This window comes from Phacochoerus africanus, chromosome 7, assembly GCF_016906955.1.
Source record: "Phacochoerus africanus isolate WHEZ1 chromosome 7, ROS_Pafr_v1, whole genome shotgun sequence".
Lineage (NCBI taxonomy): Eukaryota > Metazoa > Chordata > Mammalia > Artiodactyla > Suidae > Phacochoerus > Phacochoerus africanus.
Window position 1 is genome coordinate 16,139,093 of NC_062550.1, and position 17,397 is coordinate 16,156,489.

General features: G+C 52.2%; 1 protein-coding gene across 2 annotated transcripts in view; it reads left to right on the forward strand.

The window, feature by feature from the left end:
- The first annotated feature begins 4,982 nt into the window (after positions 1-4,982).
- Positions 4,983-17,397, forward strand: part of NUAK1 (NUAK family kinase 1) — a 73,655-nt gene continuing 61,240 nt past the window's right edge. The window contains exon 1 of one of the 2 annotated variants that reach the window (XM_047786486.1): positions 4,983-5,475. In XM_047786486.1, coding sequence (XP_047642442.1) covers positions 5,221-5,475 — 255 coding nt within the window. In that variant the 5' untranslated portion in view covers positions 4,983-5,220. The remainder of the gene's footprint in view (positions 5,476-17,397) is intronic. The other variant, XM_047786487.1, reaches the window with a different exon arrangement.

Genomic DNA, 17,397 nt, shown 5'->3' on the forward strand with positions numbered 1-17,397 from the left:
GATGGGGAAACTGAGCGACAAAGAGGAAGTTACCCCAAGATCATACAGCCTGAAAGTGGTAGAGCCAGGATTTGAACTCAGCTAGATCCCATTCTAGAGCCTGTGGTCTTAACCACCATTTTTACTGTTTCTCTAGCCACTTAGTAGGGGAAGAAACATAGTTTTCTGTTTTGATTTATGAGTAAATTTTAGTTCTTATTTTAAGTACATATTCCACGTTCAAATAGTCTGGGCTCTCCCAAGAAGTTTGGTGGCTTGAGGTCAACTGAATGCTATAAATTTTGTTTATTAACCACAGGCTAGAAGCTCCGTGAAGATGAGACCAGGCATGACTTGTCACAGTGCATTCTCAGCCTCAGATGCCTGGTATGTAGTGGGGAAAAAAACAAATACTGCTGAATGACTCGGTTTGTTTCTTACTGTTTTATGACTGTTGACTACTACTCTCGTTTGATCTCTGATACATGTAACCTAGGAAACATTAAAGGAGAAACTCCAGGTCCAAATGATAAGTTTTCTCCTTAAATAAGCAAGTGGACATAGAACATACAAATGGCTTTTTCGGTTCCAACTATTCAGATGGCTGTTATCATTTTCCACTTTGCTTTTTATACGTAAATACACACAGTATAAGCTCTACGTATTAGGGAGTCCTACCTGCCATAACAAAGAGACCCTCTAACTTCAGGGGCTTAACACGCAAGAGGTGTATCTCTCACGCATGTACCAGTCCAATGTCCTGGTCATAGGGTGGCTTTATTCCTCAAGGTGCTGCAGGGGCACAGGCTTCTTTGACCCCGTGACGCTATCATCCTCTGGGCCTTGGAGTCTCCTGCTTGCAGCTGGGCAAAGTGGGGAATGCACACCCAGGTTTTCTTTTTCTTTTTACAGCCGCACCTGTGGCATGTGGAAGTTCCCGGGCCAGGGGTCACATTGGAGCTGCAGCTGCAGGCCTACACCACAGCCACAGCAACATTGCATCACAGCCACCTCTGTGACCTCCCCTGCAGCCTGTGGCAACACTGGATCCTTAACCCACTGAGTGAAGCCAGGGATTGAACCCGCATCTTCATGGATACTCTGTCGGGTTCTTAATGCGCTGAGCTACAATGGGAACTCCTCTGTGCCATTTTTAAACACCCTGGTCTAGAAGTAATAAACGTCACTTTTGCTTATATTCCATTAGAGATAACCAGTCACGTGGCCACAGTTGGATGCAAGGGAGGCTGGGGAATATAATCCCAGCTGAGCACCCTGTCTGTTGGCTCACCTACAGAAGGAGAAAAGCATGACTATTTGGTGAGCAGCTAGAAATCTGCCACGTGAAGCATAAGAACCTTCCTGAGTTGCTTTTTCCTGTAATATGTCTACCAGACAACATACTTGTTAGAAATGGCACAACTTTAGATAACTTTCCAAAACCTCATCTAGAAACATGGAAGGCTAGTGTCAAGCGGAGCATTCCCTGGCCCGAGCAGGGATGTCAAGCAGCTTGGAGTAGGGGTCAGAGCAAAGCCTGATCACAGACCACTTAACCTCTTGGCGACTCAGTGTTCTGAACAGCCAGTCGGGGATCAGCACACCCATCTTGTGGTTTTACAATGATTAGGGGTAGTACATACAAAGGTCCCGGTAGACAGGAGTAGATAAATGATAACGGGCATTACTATGTTATCTGAACAAAGATTTCTCAAGAAAGCAAGCACACTTTCTTTCTTTTAAATTGCTTTCAAAATAAAAGGGTAATAAAGAACAAGCAGTGAGCCTTATGTAAATGTAAGTTGTAGGACACTCTGGATGTTAGAACATCGCTCTCATATCCAGCATGAAGCCAGAGTATAACTGGGCAGTGTGATTAAACTGCTCACAATTGCCTGAATTCTTGCAGGAGCCACGGAAGACAAAAAATAAGTATGATATTAAGAGCCTTGGTTTATTGAGGGTGTATATTATATCTCTTCATCTTCATACCAACCCCCTGGGCCACCCTGATACCACCACCCATACCACCTATGTTACTTCCATCACCATTTTGCAGACGAGAGAAACAAGGGCTAGAAAGGGAAGATGCTCAATTACTAGTAGCGGAACAGGGATTTGAACCCAGGCAGTCTGATTCCAGAACTCGAGCTCTTAATCAAGAATCCTGGGATTTTGTTGGAGGAAATGCTTTATCTGTGTGAAAACGCTTGAGACAAGGCATGATAACATTGTGCTGAAGTGTGGTTCAAATTATAAATGTTATAGGAATTCGGTCTGCAAAGGAACTCCCTGTGCTTGGGCATGACTGAGTGCCAGGCATTGTACTGTTTCCATTCTTTCCATTTAAGGAGTGGTAGCACGGCCTGTGTGGAAGAAGAGCACGCACTTTGGAAGTGGACAGGTAGGGCTTAAATCCTGGTGCTGTTATTTACCACCTGTGTAATCTCAGGCAAATTTCTTCACCTTTCTGATATGGTCTCCTTAACTGAAAATAGGGTTTGTCATCAAAAACAAAACAAAAAACAGGATCAGGCTACGAAAAGAGCTATCCAAATACCTACTAAGTCCCGCAGGCTCTTGGGAGAAACACAATTAGCCTAAACGGGCTAGGTTTTGCTGCTATAACAAACAGCCCCTAAATCTCCTTGTTTTAGCACAAGTTTAATATTTGTTCACACTACTTTTTCAATGAAGGTTAGTGGGGCATTCTTAGGGAGACACCTCACTGTACTCCATAGTTGTCAAGATAAGACTGTCTAGATTGAACTTTCAGGATTATCAAGAATGGGCACCTGCCCATTGGCCCTTAACAGTTTCTAGCTAAAAGCAATGCATATCCTTTCTGCTCTTATTCCATTGTGCAACTCACATGGCCACATCTAATCTTAAGCAGATGGGGTAGCGGATTTCTACCACACTCCTGGGGGAAAGAAGGAACCCGAAAATATTTAGTGAACAGTTTTAATTACCACTACAGACACAATCTGTTTACTTGTGAAACAGACCCACTGATCTATACTTTAAGAAGAGGAAAGTGAAGCTCTGAGCAGTTAAGTCTTTGACCAAGGTCACACAGTCTATCCACAGGGCAGATAGACTCTCAACCTGCATTGTCACTCCCTGTCTTTAATCTACGTTCACAATGTCTACAGACTTTGTATAAAAGCAGAATCCTTGCAGGATGGGAGCAGGGAGTCCCTGTGAGTGTGGACAGAATAAGAACTGAATAAACATGGCCTTTGTGTTTGTATTATGCAATAACTGGTGTGCTCCTGGGGGAGGCAGGAAGGGGCAGAGGGGCTTAAGTCAAGCATCAGCAGAAGTTTGGACCAAGAAGAGTACAAAGCACGAGAGTGTGGCAAAAGCACATGATGAGTGCAGTGTTAACAGGCCATTACTCTGGCAGCAGGGAGGGGGTTAACACTCAGGACTTGCTGTTGCTGGAGTCCAGGGTAAGGTGATAAGGGGTAGACAGGAGTGAAGACAGCAGGAATGCAGAAGGGATGAACCTGAGGGCTGCAAGCCCCACTCACAGGTGAAAAAGTAAAGAACCACCAAGCCATCTGTAGAATGCACCAGGCATGCTTCATACCCCACTCTTCCCATCCCAGTCTGGTATACTGCACCATTTACAGGGAAAAAAAAAAAAAAAAAATCCCATAGGCCCTCTTTTTCTCTTGCCTTCTTCCTTATTTTCCGTTGAGGCTTCTGAGAAGAATGAGGGGGGCAGTCCTGCTGCAGTCCTAGGCCCTTCCTGCCTGACCCTCGCTGATGGGGGTGGGGTGCCTGGTACCATCTTCAGAATCTGGCCATTTCAGTTAAACTCCAAAGGCCCAAGGGGCCTAAGAGTCATCTCTTGCTCAGCAGGCCCCAGGCCCTGCTCCATTCAAGGTCCCTGGCCTGTCCATCTCCAAAAGCAGCCCTAGCGGGCAGGACGGGCACCCAGGTGCAACCTGGCGCCGTGAGCGCCCCAACTCTTCTCCTCTCCCAGGGGTGGGAGTCCTGAATGGTGTCAGAAGGCCGGCAGTACGGCGGCGGCTGGGCCCCAGGTTCAGCCTCCGAGCCTCCCTTCCTCCCCGATTCAGCCTTTCAATCGGGAAGGGAGCAGGGCCGGGGTCAACGCGCCCCCTGGGGGTTCTCCAAGGCGCGCAGCTGCCCGGGGCGAGCAACCCTAGCCCCGGCCGAGGTAGGGGCCTGAGAGGCTGGGGTGCCAGCCCCCGCCGGGCGGGAGGGGGAGAGCGCCGCGGCGGGGGAGGGGGAGCCGTGACTCACCGCCTGTAACCCTACACCCGCGCTGCTTCCCCTCCCCCAGCCTCTCCCCCGTCTCCGGCCTGGCGGCCGCCGAGACACCCAAAACAAAATGAACGGGCGCCCGAGCCCGCGGCGCCCCACGCCGGATCGCGAGCGGGTCCCGGCGGCCCCGGGCTCCGAGCACTCCGGCCGGCCCGGCCCTGGACCTCGGCGAGCGCCCGCCGCCGCCGCCGCCCAGGCGGGAGCAGGAAGGGAGGCCGAGCGTCCGGAGCAGGCGTCGGAGGAGGCGTTGGCGGCGGCGGCGGCAGCGGCAGCGGCAGCAGAGAGCTCGCGGTAGCTACGGCTGGCGAGCTCGGGGAGGGGGCGCCTGGGCTGGGAACCACCCCCGTCTCCATCCTGGCCGAGCGAGGACAAAGCCCCCTCGCCGCTAGCGCGGCCTGTTCGGCGCTGCACAAAGGGCGAGTCGCGACACGCACCCATCCCCCCGCAGCTTGGGGCGGCCCCGGCCCCGGAGGTGGCCGCGAGTGGGGGAAGCCCAGGCCGCGCCGCCCCTCGCCCCCTCCCCTGGGGCCGCCCCGCGCGCCGCCCCCGCCCCCGCCCCGTCTGCGGGTCCTGCCGGGGAGGGGTTGGGGGGCGCGGCGCCCCACATAACACGCCCCCTCCGGCGCTCGGAGCCACCCCTCTCCCCTCCCTCCTGCGAACACCACCGCCTCCCCTGCCGCCGCCGCCGCCACCTCGCCCGACGCGCCGCAGCTCGCCGCGGCCGGTGGGCGGTGCGCGGATCGTGAGCGCCGGGGGCGCCAGATGTGCAGTCCCCGCAGCCGCCAGTGACCCAGCCGCAGCCCGGGCGGGAGCGGGCTGCTTCCTCAATGCTGCGGGGGCGACCTTGAGCGCGCCCCGGTTTCCCTCCGCGGGCACCCCGACACCGCGAGCGCTGTGCCCGGTCCTGCCCTGCCCTCTCCTGCCGGGTTCGCCCCGCGTTCGGACATGGAGGGGGCCGCTGCGGCCGCGGCCGGGGACGGCCCGGACTTGGGGCTGGGGACGCCGGGCTCTCCCCCGGAGGCGGGGGCGGGGGCGACCGCAGCCCCCGCGGCGGCGGCCCCGGAGCCCAGGAAGCCGCACGGGGTGAAGCGGCATCACCACAAGCACAACTTGAAGCACCGCTACGAGCTGCAGGAGACCCTGGGCAAAGGCACCTACGGCAAAGTCAAGAGGGCCACCGAGAGGTTTTCGGGCCGAGTGGTGAGTTGGGGGGAAGCCCGGGGGGCTTGGGGCTAGACGCAACCGGGGACGGAGCCAGCGTGCAATGGGGTCTGGGGCACAGAGGGGATCACTTGTCCGCGAGGGGGCTTCCCGGGAACCCCCACCCCCGCCCCTCTGGCAGATTCCTGACTCTCCCACCAGCTCCCCGTGGCTCAGGCGTGTCTTTCTCCCTGAACACTTGTTACATCCTGTCTGCGCATATTTTGGGGGTTTTGATCCCAGCAGCAAAGTAGTGTTTATGATTTGCCAACACTTTGCAACGTCGGGACCGTTGGGGTCTACCTCGAAGTCACGCATTCATGCCCTGGAATGCCTATTGCTCTGACTCCAGAGCCACATCCTCAGCTCGGGGTTGGTTCCCCAAGTCCCGCGTCCAGTAGATGAATGGGACCCTCCCCCTCCTCCCCGGCATCATCCCACTCGTCTTCCCCTTCTCCCTGATGCCGATGTGCCTGCAGCGGAGGGTGGACTCCTGCCTGTTTATAAGAGAGATTGTTAGGGGGGCAAAGTAAAGGCTGCTGCATGGCTGAGGGTTGTGACAGTTTGCGGCTGGCTTCTGGGAGGACTGAATTGCCCAGGGCATGGACAGCCACACAGACGCGGAGTTGCAGACTCAACTGCATTTCAGGCCCTGGCTGCAGGGCTACTGCATTGCTTAAAGGGTCTGGCCCAGCCACCCTGCTCTTTGTGACAGCTGAAACCCTGCCAGGGCCCCAGGACCATTTATATTGCCCCAAGGAGTGGCATGAGTGCTTTGACTTCTCTGTGTTGTCCCAACCTTGGTTTGTTGTCGTTTTCCTTTCTGCAAAACAGGCCCTTGAAATCCACACTGCTTGTGGCTAGAGGGTTGGGTTCAAACTGACTGACTGTTGCAGAAAGATTTTGTGTGGTGTGTGGCAGAAAATTAATATGATTCTTTGATTTGAAGCATATCAAATGGCTTTTAATCGATTTAGGGCCAAAGTCAGGAACTAATTAGGGGACTCCTTGTGTGACTTTGGGGGTGACTCAGGGCCCAGGGTTGCTTATAAACTTAACAGATGACCACAGGGAGAAAGCAAAATCAACTGTGGAACGAAGTGGTATGGTGATGTCTTTTGCATTTGTGCAGGGGCAGTTCTGTGGACAAAATGGGGCACTAATCAGAAAGTTCAGCCCCCAAATCCTCAAATATTTGGGTACGGGATAACGCCCTCATTCTAAGCTTCACTATTTGGGTTGATACAACTTTATTCTATAGCTTTAAAAAAGTCTGTTATAGGTTCATTGGACATTTGAGAGATTATACCTTTTATTTTTAAACTGTCTCCTATCAACACATTTCTATAGCAAGTAGTTGAGAGGGCAGGTGCCCTTTTGGTAGGTGGAAAATTTACAAGAGGAGATAGATGGTTGCAAAGATGTCCTTTGAGGAACACACTTTCAGGTTTGTGGAAGAGGAGGCTGAGAAACGTGCGCTTCATTCATGCTTTTCTTCTGAGGTGATATTCCCCAGGCTGGATGTTGAATAAGCAAAAGCTAAGCTCCTTGCTCATGTTGTCTTAATAGCTGTTGAAGAATCGCGCTGGGAAGTTGGAAAGTGGAATAATGAAAAACAGACGCGGTTTGGGTTGCAGGTTGAGGATGTGAGCTTGTGAGTGGTCAGGGTGTGTCTGGGATCTGTGAGGGGACACAGCCGCCTGAAGGCTGGGGAGCTGCTGCTAACTGAAAGAATGAAGGCTTGTCTTATGGCAGACGTCTTTCTGAGCCTCGCTGGGGCTTCAGGTATTTGTGTAGCTGTCTGATCCACGGTCTAGAGTGAAAGGGATCCCATCAGTAGATGGGAGCCGGCCTTTCTCTTTTGGTGGCTGTCTTTCCCTTTATTTGCAGAAAGTCTGAACATTCCGTCAGGATTTAGTCGAATAGCCACGAGGGGGCGCCCTGAGAACGGAAGAGGCTCATTTCGCCGCAGGATTTGAGTCTTGCTGTTATTGTCCAGTTCTAGTCCCGCTTCCCATTGTGCTATTAATTTCAGCTAAGTCTCTTGTCTTACTCAAAAATTCTGCAAAGATTGCAAATCTGGTGGCAGGTCCACATCCAGAAGCTGGCAATCCCCAGACTGCTTTCTGCATGATAGATAAGCCTAGGCTGTTAGCAAAATCATCTGGTTGAAAACGCTGCATTAAGCAGATGGGAAAACTGAGGTTGGGTGAAGGGAAGACCTCCTTGGCCTTGAGTCCTCCCCCTGCTGAGCACACTGCTCACAGATGGTGTAAGAACTTCAGTGAGAAACCGAAATTGTCAGGTGGAAAATTCTCTGCGCCTGACTGAACAGAAAAATAAAACAAACACCCAAAAAATTGGTCAGCAAGTTGTTCTTGCCTGCACAGTGCTTGGTGACTCAGAATCTGTCCAGAAACTTCCACTTCCTCATCTGTAAAATGGGCTCATGTAGTACCAACTTCATGGACTGGCAGTGAGAACTGAATAAAATAACCTGCAGAAAGCCTCAGGAAGGGAAGTGAGTAAATTTAGTTTCCTCTTGGAGCTGATGCTTTTTCCTCATCTCACCTGGACTTTGATTTAGATGTTAAGACGGTCAGAGAGGCCTGATGCAGTGGGCAGTTAACTAAGAGAGAGGGAGGGGAGATAACGTTTCAGGTTAATTAGGGAAGGGCACCCAGAGGAAGCCAAGACAGCCAGATGCCGAGAGGATCTTGACACATTTCCAAGGCCTTGAGTTTGGGCTTTGTTTATTGCACAACTTTTGTTTTGATGCCGTTTGGGGCGGGGCTGTGGAGCGAGCTCCTGTGTTATGACATGGCATTTTCTTTGAGCCAAACTCCCTGGACCCTCTGGCTGCACACGGCATTGCCAGAAAAATTCCAAGAGCAAAAACAAACAACATTTTGGGGAGAAATACCATACAGTCCCCTCACTGTCCAGGGCCAAGTTCAGCTTTCCCTCTATACCAGGTTATCTCCTGGGAGCAGTGCGTGGTGTGGTGTGATCAGGAAGCAGGGCTCTGGGAGGGGTCGGGCATGGGAGCGGAAGGGCTGGTGGGCAAAACGTGCCCCCAGTTTGCCATGGTGCCCCCTACACGGGTCATGGGATGTCCTCGCCCAGCAGAGGAAGTCATTTTAAACACCCATCACAAATGGGTGTTTAAAGCACTGGCCCCAAGTTATTCATATCCTTGTGCTGGAAAACCACAGGGCAGGTGCAAATTCATAAGTTGCTGAGCCAAGGGCATGTGGCTGTCATAGGCATGGTGGCTGAGATGCCACATTGCAGTTAAGGCCCAAAGCCAGTTTCAGGGAGTAAGGGACCTTGGTAGACATGTGGTTCAAACTTCTCATCCCGGAGGTGGGAAAAATGAGGCACAGAAGTGTTAAGTGACTTCTCTGAGGTTGCACAGCTGGTAAGTCTAAACAACCTGATTTTTGGTTTGGTGTTTTTCCATCACTCATTTCATAAATCTTTATGAGAGCAAGACATGAGCCTCACTCTTAAAGAGTTTATAACCTAGTAGCAAAGAAAAAATGTACTTACAAATATTGAACTAATTCTGCTCAGTTCAACTGAGATTTATTACCAACTGCCATATGCTTCTCACCATGTTAAGATCTGGGACAGACACATGAACAAGACCCGAGCCACGTACAGTCTGACAGAAGAGCCAATATGAGCAGTTGCTAGGCTCCGTACCTCTTCTGTGCAGGAATCAGTTACTTCCAGAGATGCTCAAGTTGGAGCGTAGCTCATGGAAGATCAGTTCATCAAATTGATCCTGCACAGGAAAACCCCCTCCGTATGGCTGCTGCTGCTGTTAGTACTACCAGCTGATGCTTTGGAGAGCTTGGGATGTGTCATCCTGCGCTGAGTACTTTACCGAGGTTTCCTCTCATGTCATTGACACCCCAAGCCTAAGAGGTGTGCACTCTCATGAGACCCGTTTAACAGATGGGGAAAAGCAATGCTTGGGGAGGTTAAGCGACTTGCCTTGGGTCCAACAGCTAGATGGTGTCAAACAGATCTGTGTCTTTGGAGACCCACTGCTGCTAGAGAGACGGAGAACCTTCTTTGTGATACACAGTGGGAGACCTGTGGGTTTGGGTGTGGTATTTCGCTCATGCGCCAGGCCAGCCACAGGGCGACTCTTCTCCCGGGGTGGGGGTGGGGGGCTTCTCGTTGTTCGGGAAGGAGATGGAAGGAGGGCAAGGGCTGTTGAAAATGAGTCTCGCTTTGGGTTTCTGAGGACTGAACTCTGGAGGCTTTCAGGTAGAGAATGGCCAGATCTCTTAGAATGGGTTATGCTGGGATGCAGTGGGAGGCAAGGCTGGAAGTTGGGATGGAGGTAAAAGTCATAGCATTGAATGGTAATAAATAACAGCAGCTAATTCTTCTTGAGTGCTTCTAACGTGCTAGGTCCATTTAACTAATTTAATGCTCATAACAAGACTGTGACCATCTCCTCTCTTCCATGTGAAGAGACTGAGTACAGAGCGCGTCACTAACCTGCCACGGCCACACGCAGCAGCAGAGGCAGGTTTTAGGCAGTGTGAGTGCAGAGATCTTGACCCAAGCCCTCCCTCTAGGTGGGCTGAGCCCGGCTCGGCTCACAGTGGGGCTCCGAGCCCATGGTCTGGTATGGTGTGCAGGCTTGGAGCAGGGAGGCCAGCCTGGTGGTTTTCACAAGAGTTGAGCCGTGAGGAGATAAGGGTCAGAAGGCTGTCGGGGGAGAGGCGTCTGCTTGTTGGGCCATGAGTCTGTTTTAGTGGAGCAGGTCGGGGAGCGTTCCACCTGGACACACACTGAGTTCTTTGTTCCGTCAGCACCCTCAGGTTCTGGAATCCATGGGGCCCTGGAGAGAGGTCAGCTGGTTCACTTCCCTCCCTGCAGACAGAAATGCACCCACTCTACTCCAGGACTGATCTCACTTCCTCTTGGGAAGCCGTAGTAGATGAGGATTGAGTCAAGGTGTCTTGTCTGCAAGGAAGCCCCATATAACCTTCGTGGACCTACTATCTATACCTAGCAGAGGGCTGAGCACATAGCAGGTCCTGAGCACAGCCTTGTAGGATGGCACAGAAGGGGATACGTTGAGCAAGGGATGGTTTTAGGAGGTGTGGAGGCCCTAGGTCACCACCCCCGACCCCAAGGAGCTTCCTGATTTGTGGGCAAGAGAAGACAATGGCTGGAAATGAATGGCGGGTTACGTAGCCGTAGCCGAGTCTGCAAAGCCAGGCAGACCCTTCCCTGCATGAATTCCCTTTTTGTTACATTTGCTCTTGTGCTCCTTACGGGGAGAGAGAGCCTTCCTGGCCGGGGCTTCCTGTCCTCAGTGGCTCCGGAGTCAGACAGCCTAAGTCTCATCTGTCTTTCCCACATGAAAGTCCTGGAGCATCTGTAAGTTATGATTTGTGAAGTATCTGCTTTAAAGCAGAATGCGTTTATCATCCCGCTGGCCCAGACGGCAGAGTGCAGCGCAGGCTTGAGAGGATCCCAGGCCCCGGCAGAGGAGGGGCTGGGCCAGATGACCCACCCGTGAGCGGAGTCTGGCCCTATTGATAAAATTCTCTGGAAACGGTCCAGAAGCCGCCAGATGTTGACTTCGAGGCTCTTCGGTAGACTTTTAACGGCATGTTCAACCAGGGCTGGGCCGTTGCCCCTCTCCCGCCTCCCCAGGAGGAACGCAGACGTGTGTCCACCCGGAAAACCTGCACGCAAATGTCCACAGCCGCGTTCTTCATACGAGCCCCACAGCAGAAGCACCCTAGAGACCCGTCAGTGGATGAATGGATAAGCGAAGCGTGGTCCGTTCACTTGATTTATGGGATAGCGTTTGTGACCCACTCCATCATTTTGATGATGGGATATTTACGGACTGTGGTTCAGGAATAAGAAGGAATGCAGGACTGATAGATGCTCCAACGTGGATGAACGTGCTCGGTGAAGGAAGCTGAAAGATCAGATGTTGGGTGATAGCACGTCTCTGAAGTATCCCAAATAGGCAAATCCACAGAGACAGAAAATGAACGAGAGGGCGCGTCCCTCGGGCTGGGGTGGGTTGGAAGGAAAAGTGGCTTCTTGTGGGTCCGGGTTTTCTTCGTGGAGTGCTGAGAATGGTCTAAAATTGATTGTGATAATAGTTACACAATTCTGAATATGCTAACCCCCTCCCCTCACCAAATAATGCATTTGAAATGGGTGAAGTATATGATACCTGAGTTTTATCTCGTTATAGCTATAGAAACCACCTGAGACTTGGGGGGTGGTTGGGAAGTGGAGAGGGGGGTAGAAACCCGTGCCTATCAGGCCCCCCTGATTCCAGCCTGAGGGGCCACAGATCTCTATTTTGTGGAAGTGGAAAGCATTGTCCTATGTGCCACCTTCAAGAGAGAGCGCCCTGGAACCAGGCTGCCGGGGCCCTCGTGCCACCTCACCCCATGACAGCTATGTGATCTCGGGCTAGTCACTAATCTCCTTTGAATCTTTGTGTTCTCCTCTGGGGCTCCTAGGAGTTCTTGCTTTATGGGTCGTCGAGAGGATTCAGTATGGCAATGAGATGTAGTCAAGCCTTTAGCCCTGGGCCTGGCACATAGTAGGTACACATTACTGCAGCGAGAGCCATCACTAGTCTAGGTGCATTTGTGCAAATTAGAAAGCGGCCTCCCTCTAGGTGGATGGATTTGAAAAGCCTGGTCTCCTGGCCCGGAGCATCCCCAAGCCCTGTGGCTCCAGGGAGAACAGCGAGACTGAGGGCTGTGCTTTGCTTGTCCAGCACCTGGGCACCTGTGTGCCTGCCCCCTGCTCTGCCCGCGCGCCTGAAGAATCCCCATACTGAAGACACAACCTCCACTGGGATGGGCAACCCCTTTTCCCTCCATCTGAAAAGAGACCAGATGGCTTTAATAAGAGCTTCCTCAAGTGCCCAGGGCAGTGGGACGTTTCAGAGCAGAATATGACACATCTTACTGTTGAGGTACTAAGAACTTAGTTGGGGTGTGTAGCGAATACATCTGAAATAACCTGAGAACGATGCAAGGGAGTAGGTAAATGAGGAACAGAGGAAGAAGCCCCGGCTGTAGAATCAGACAGGCTTGGGTTCCTGTGTCCCCCTGTGGCTCGGGATCCTGGGCTGAGCTTCTGTTTTTTCATCTAGACAGTGCAGCTGCCAGTATCTTACCAAGCGCGATGACCATGAGAACTAGGCTTTCTAACACCCGAGCCCGTGCAGAGCAGACTTTTGAAAACCGGAGCTGGTGTTATCATTTTTGGTGAGAAGTACTAGCATTGAGGACCTGGCGGCCTTCTTATCCCAGGTCACCATTCTCCCTGCTTAAAACTCTCCCCTGGGTTGCAGTAGGGGCTAAATTCTGAATTTGCTACATCCTTCAGGTCCTGCCTGACAGTCCAAACTCCCACATCCTTACTGGCCTGTGTTGCCTTCACAGCATGTAGATTTGGTGATTTGTCTGTGCACCCCTTTCTCCTTCCTCCCCTGCTGCATCCTGGCCTGTAGCCTGGTGCCGGCGTATAGTAGGTGCTCAGTAAGAATTTATGAATGAATGAACGAGTGAACGAACAGCCGCGTGCACACTACCCCAGCACAGCACACTGCCTGCACTTCTCCAGCACGGTCCTGAGAAGGGAGAGCTCTGTGGAGGCAGGAGGCAGCAGGGAGGGCTCCTGAAGCCCCAGCCTCCTCCTTTTCTGGGTCTCCCGCCTCCTTACCACCATGCAGACAGCTGGAGTCCAGCCCAGCCAGGTGCCTCTCCATTGCCGCTCTGCACTGAGGTTGGAGGGACGATGAGGGCAGCCGTTTCCCACCCTCGATGGCGGCTCCCCGCAGTTCCTTGGCGTTCTGTGGCCTCCTTGGGTCACTCCCACACTTCCGGGGGATGCCAGACACCCCCCGCCCACCACCACCACTGAGAGTCCCAGGTGATCAGCTCCACAGAGTAGGCAAGCTTTAGATGCAAAATGCATTTGCAAGATTTTCACATTTTTCTCCCTGGGTTGTAAATCAAGTACTAAAAGAATTGCAAACCGGCTGGAGTGTGGCGTTCATGTATGTCTGGAAAAAAAACTGCCACTTTGCTCACTTTCATTGGCGGTATTGTGAGCAGCCCGAGGTTTCCAGTAGGAGGGTGCTAAGAGGCCACTGTGGTAGGTGCCCTCCTTCCCTGGAAGGGGTGGGTTGGGGAGGGCCACATCCAGGTGACTGAGGGCGCAACTTACATCTCTGTGGCCAGTTTTAGAAAAGGGAGCTGCTTCTATGTCTTAGTGTTTCCTAATGGTGTCTTCCCTCCCGCTTCTGTCAAGCTCCTTGTGTGACATGTGGCGGGAAAGCCACAAAGGCAGCCGACAGGTGCAAGTTAGAATCCTTGGAGACCCCATTGTAGCTCAGTGGTAATGAACCCTACTAGTATCCATGGGTATGCGGGTTCCATCTCTGGCTTCGCTCAGTGGATTAAGGATCCGGGTGGCCATGAGATGCAGTGTGGGTCTCAGACAAGGCTCAGATCCCACATGGCTGTGGCTGAGGTGTAGGCTGGCAGCTGCAGCTCGCATTCGACCCCTAGCCTGGGAACTTCCATATGCCACGGGTGTGGCTCTAAAAAAGAAAGAAAGAAAGAAAGAAAGAATCCTTGCTTCCTTGGCTGGCTGTTGTCACTTCACCACGAATTGGGCTCAGTTCATGTGTGATTCACCCAGGCTGCCAGGAGAGCCTGCATTCTCGTTTGGCTCAAGCCAGGCACTGCCTTTTAAGCATGACTATGAGGTGGGTTCTGGTCTAGGCTCCGTGTGAGTTAGGTTCTTTGAGAGCTTTCTTTCAGTTTTCTCATCTGCAAAGTGGGATGATAATAAAACCTGCTTCCTAGGTTGTCAGGGACAGCGCTGAGAGCAGTGCCTGACCCGTCGCCAGTTTTCAATAAACATAAGCTGTTATTATTTGGGATTCAGAGGAAGGCAGGCTCCTACTCTGCTGGTGGGATGGTCACTCATTCCTTAGGCACCTCGAGTTTAGGGGGCTTTGCCTTTGGTCCCAGTGAGGCTGGAGGCCTGTGGCTGCCTCTGCTCTCCGTCGTGCATTTGGGGGGAGTCCCTGTGGCTTTAGCAATGATGGGGGGCATTCAGCATCCAGGGAGCCCCTTCATGCTGGGGGCAGGTGGGTGGAGGCAAGACTCTGGGAAGGAGGAAAAGACTAAGGAGGGGGCCCTCTCCCCAGGGGAAGGCGTGTTTTTGGCAGCCTCACTTAAGAATCAACTAGTGCCTTTATTACTCTTTCATCCTGAAAGATGAACTCACGCCATCAGGCTCACCTTTGTGGAGCACTCTGTCTGCCAGGCCTCCGGGCGAGTGCCTTGCCTGCAGCATCTTGCTGAATTCCTGGTTGTTTTTAGACACCCTCCCTCCCCACACCCCAGATGCTATCAGAACCCCCACTTTACTGCAGAGTGAAGGAAGGCCCAGGGGGACCCTGTTTGTGACCTGAGGATAACGGCAGGAATGAAACTCACGACTGTCTGAGCTACAACCCTAGACAGCTTCCAAGAAGGAGTAGGTAGAAGCAGCTGTCAGTTTTCCTTCTGCCTCTCCCCGGTAGCACGGTGAAACATATTTTTTCACGTATTTGCTGCGCTCCTCCTCTGTGCCAGGCATGGTGCAGACACCCAGGAGCAGGATATGGCCTCTGCCCCCAAAAAGCTCGTCTACCTCCTGGTTCTAGAATGAGCAGCTGCCTTTTGTCACTTCTAGATCCCCAGCCATTGTGGTCCCCACTTACCCCTCCTTGCTGGTCCAGTTAAGGAGACTGATTCCTTTTTTTTTTTTTGGTTTTCATCTTTTAGAATTTCATCCCTGTGCATCCAGTACATTCTTTATGCAGCCCTGACTGTTTCAGTATCAATTAAAAGAGATGCCAGCAAACTTTGAGAAGCTCTCAGTGGTCCTTGATGGAACATTACTACCTGGTACAGCTCTTGGTAGATTCGGGAGTGAGCTCTTTCTCCAGCTCGTACACGCCATGAGAGGGAAGAGGCTGATGCCTGTGTTGATCCTGTGAGCTCAGAGCCCTGCCTGGGAATGCGTTTGGATGGCGAGGCAGGGCAGTGAGGCACCTGCTCCGGGGAGAACCACACTTCGCACCTTCTTCATGGTTAATTGATGATCTGTGTTCCAGGCAGAGAGCCAAGTGGACTGCTGGTGGTGGTGGGGGGGGACCCATGTGCCAGTGGGTGTTGGGGGAGCTGGTGACAGAACTCCTGGAGAGGAGAGAATTAAGTGGAAATCTCCGCTGAGTCGTATCCACCTTCTTAGATGCGTCAGAAGGTCCAGAGCAGGAGGAGAATTCTTTCCTAAGGGTCATGGTAGCAGGAAGCATGGGTGCCAGGCCCTGTTCTAACTACTTTATATGCCTTCTCTCCTTGGCACCTGTGTTATTAGCACGATCACTTTTCAGACGAGGAAGGGACGGCTTATCGAGGTCACAGGACTTGCCCAAAGTTACAGAGCTGGAGTCTAGGGCTCTGCTCTCTGACTTCAGGGTCAAGGTCAAAACCACGGGGCTCCAAGGCCTCTCATGGGTGTGGATCCTTGGAAGTGTCTGCAACGTCCTGCTTGGTTCCTCACCCACATGCTGGGTGGTAGATTCCCATTAAACCCAGACTTACTGCTCAGAGACGTTGTCTCCAGGCTTGTGAAAATGGCAATTTGAAGAACGTGGTTCCACGATCCCACTTCTTTCATGTCTTACTTGCTTCTGTCCTCCTGGTGTCTGGTTCTGTGTCTGGTGCACAAGAAGAAGGAAGTGCATGCTTTCTGAATGTCTGTGGACAGGTAGGAGTCTGGGGCGGGGCGGCAGGGGGGCGGTGTGTGTGTGTGTCAGGAGACCCGGGGGCCAGAACCATCACTGCCATAACTTGAGCTCCGTGGCCTTATGCGAGTTAGCATCCCTTCTGTGGCTTCAACTAATTTATCTATAAGACGAGAGTTCTGGGACCGATTTAGAGCTTATAGTCCAGCCCCTCCAGATTCTGCATTTGGTGAGTCTTCAGGTCTTGCCAAATTGCCCCAAAGTGGCAGTCACCATCTCATTCCTTGTGCTTTGTTGTTGCTGTTTTTTGCGTTTTTGCTTTTTAGGGCTGCACCTGCAGCACATGGAAGTTTCCAGGCCAGGGCTACAGCTGCCAGCCTACACCATAGACACAGTAACTCGGGATCTGAGCCGCATCTGCATCCTACACCATAGGCTGATCTTTAACCCACTGAGTGAGGCCAGAGATCGAACCTGTGTCCTCATGGATACTAGTCGGATTCATTTCTGTTGAGCCACAACGGGAACTCCCTCCTCCCTTGTTTGTCTTCCTTCCTGACAGGCAGGCTCTTCCAGAATATGGATTTTCATCACTGCCAGCACACTATATGGCCAGCACACTATATGGCCAATCGGTATTGGGGACCTGCACGCATGCCTGAGTGAATGACTTTACTGTGTGTTGCCGATGAAATCTCGGCATATAAAAAATTCTGGGGCTAAAGCCCAAGAAGAAAATTAAGGAGCAAAAGTACTCTTTTCCAGGAATAACACCATCTTCCTAAAGGCAAGCCGCAGCCGAGATTGGGAAAGTTTATTGTCTCTGCTAGCCCAGGGACCAGGGAGTCATGCAGGATTCCTTGATTTTTTTCTTCATCTGTTGATGCTTTTCACAAACCACAGAGAAAACAAAATAAAAACAAAAACTCTCGATTCCTCCCTGCCACTCCCCCCCGCCCCCCCCCCCCCCCCGCCGTCTCCTTTAACTTCAAGCCCAAAAAGTACTTGCTGCTTAAAACAGCTCATGAAGGAAAAAATTATAACAAATATTTTGCATTTCTCTGGTGGCGGCACAGTCTGAATTCCTTTCAGCCCCACAA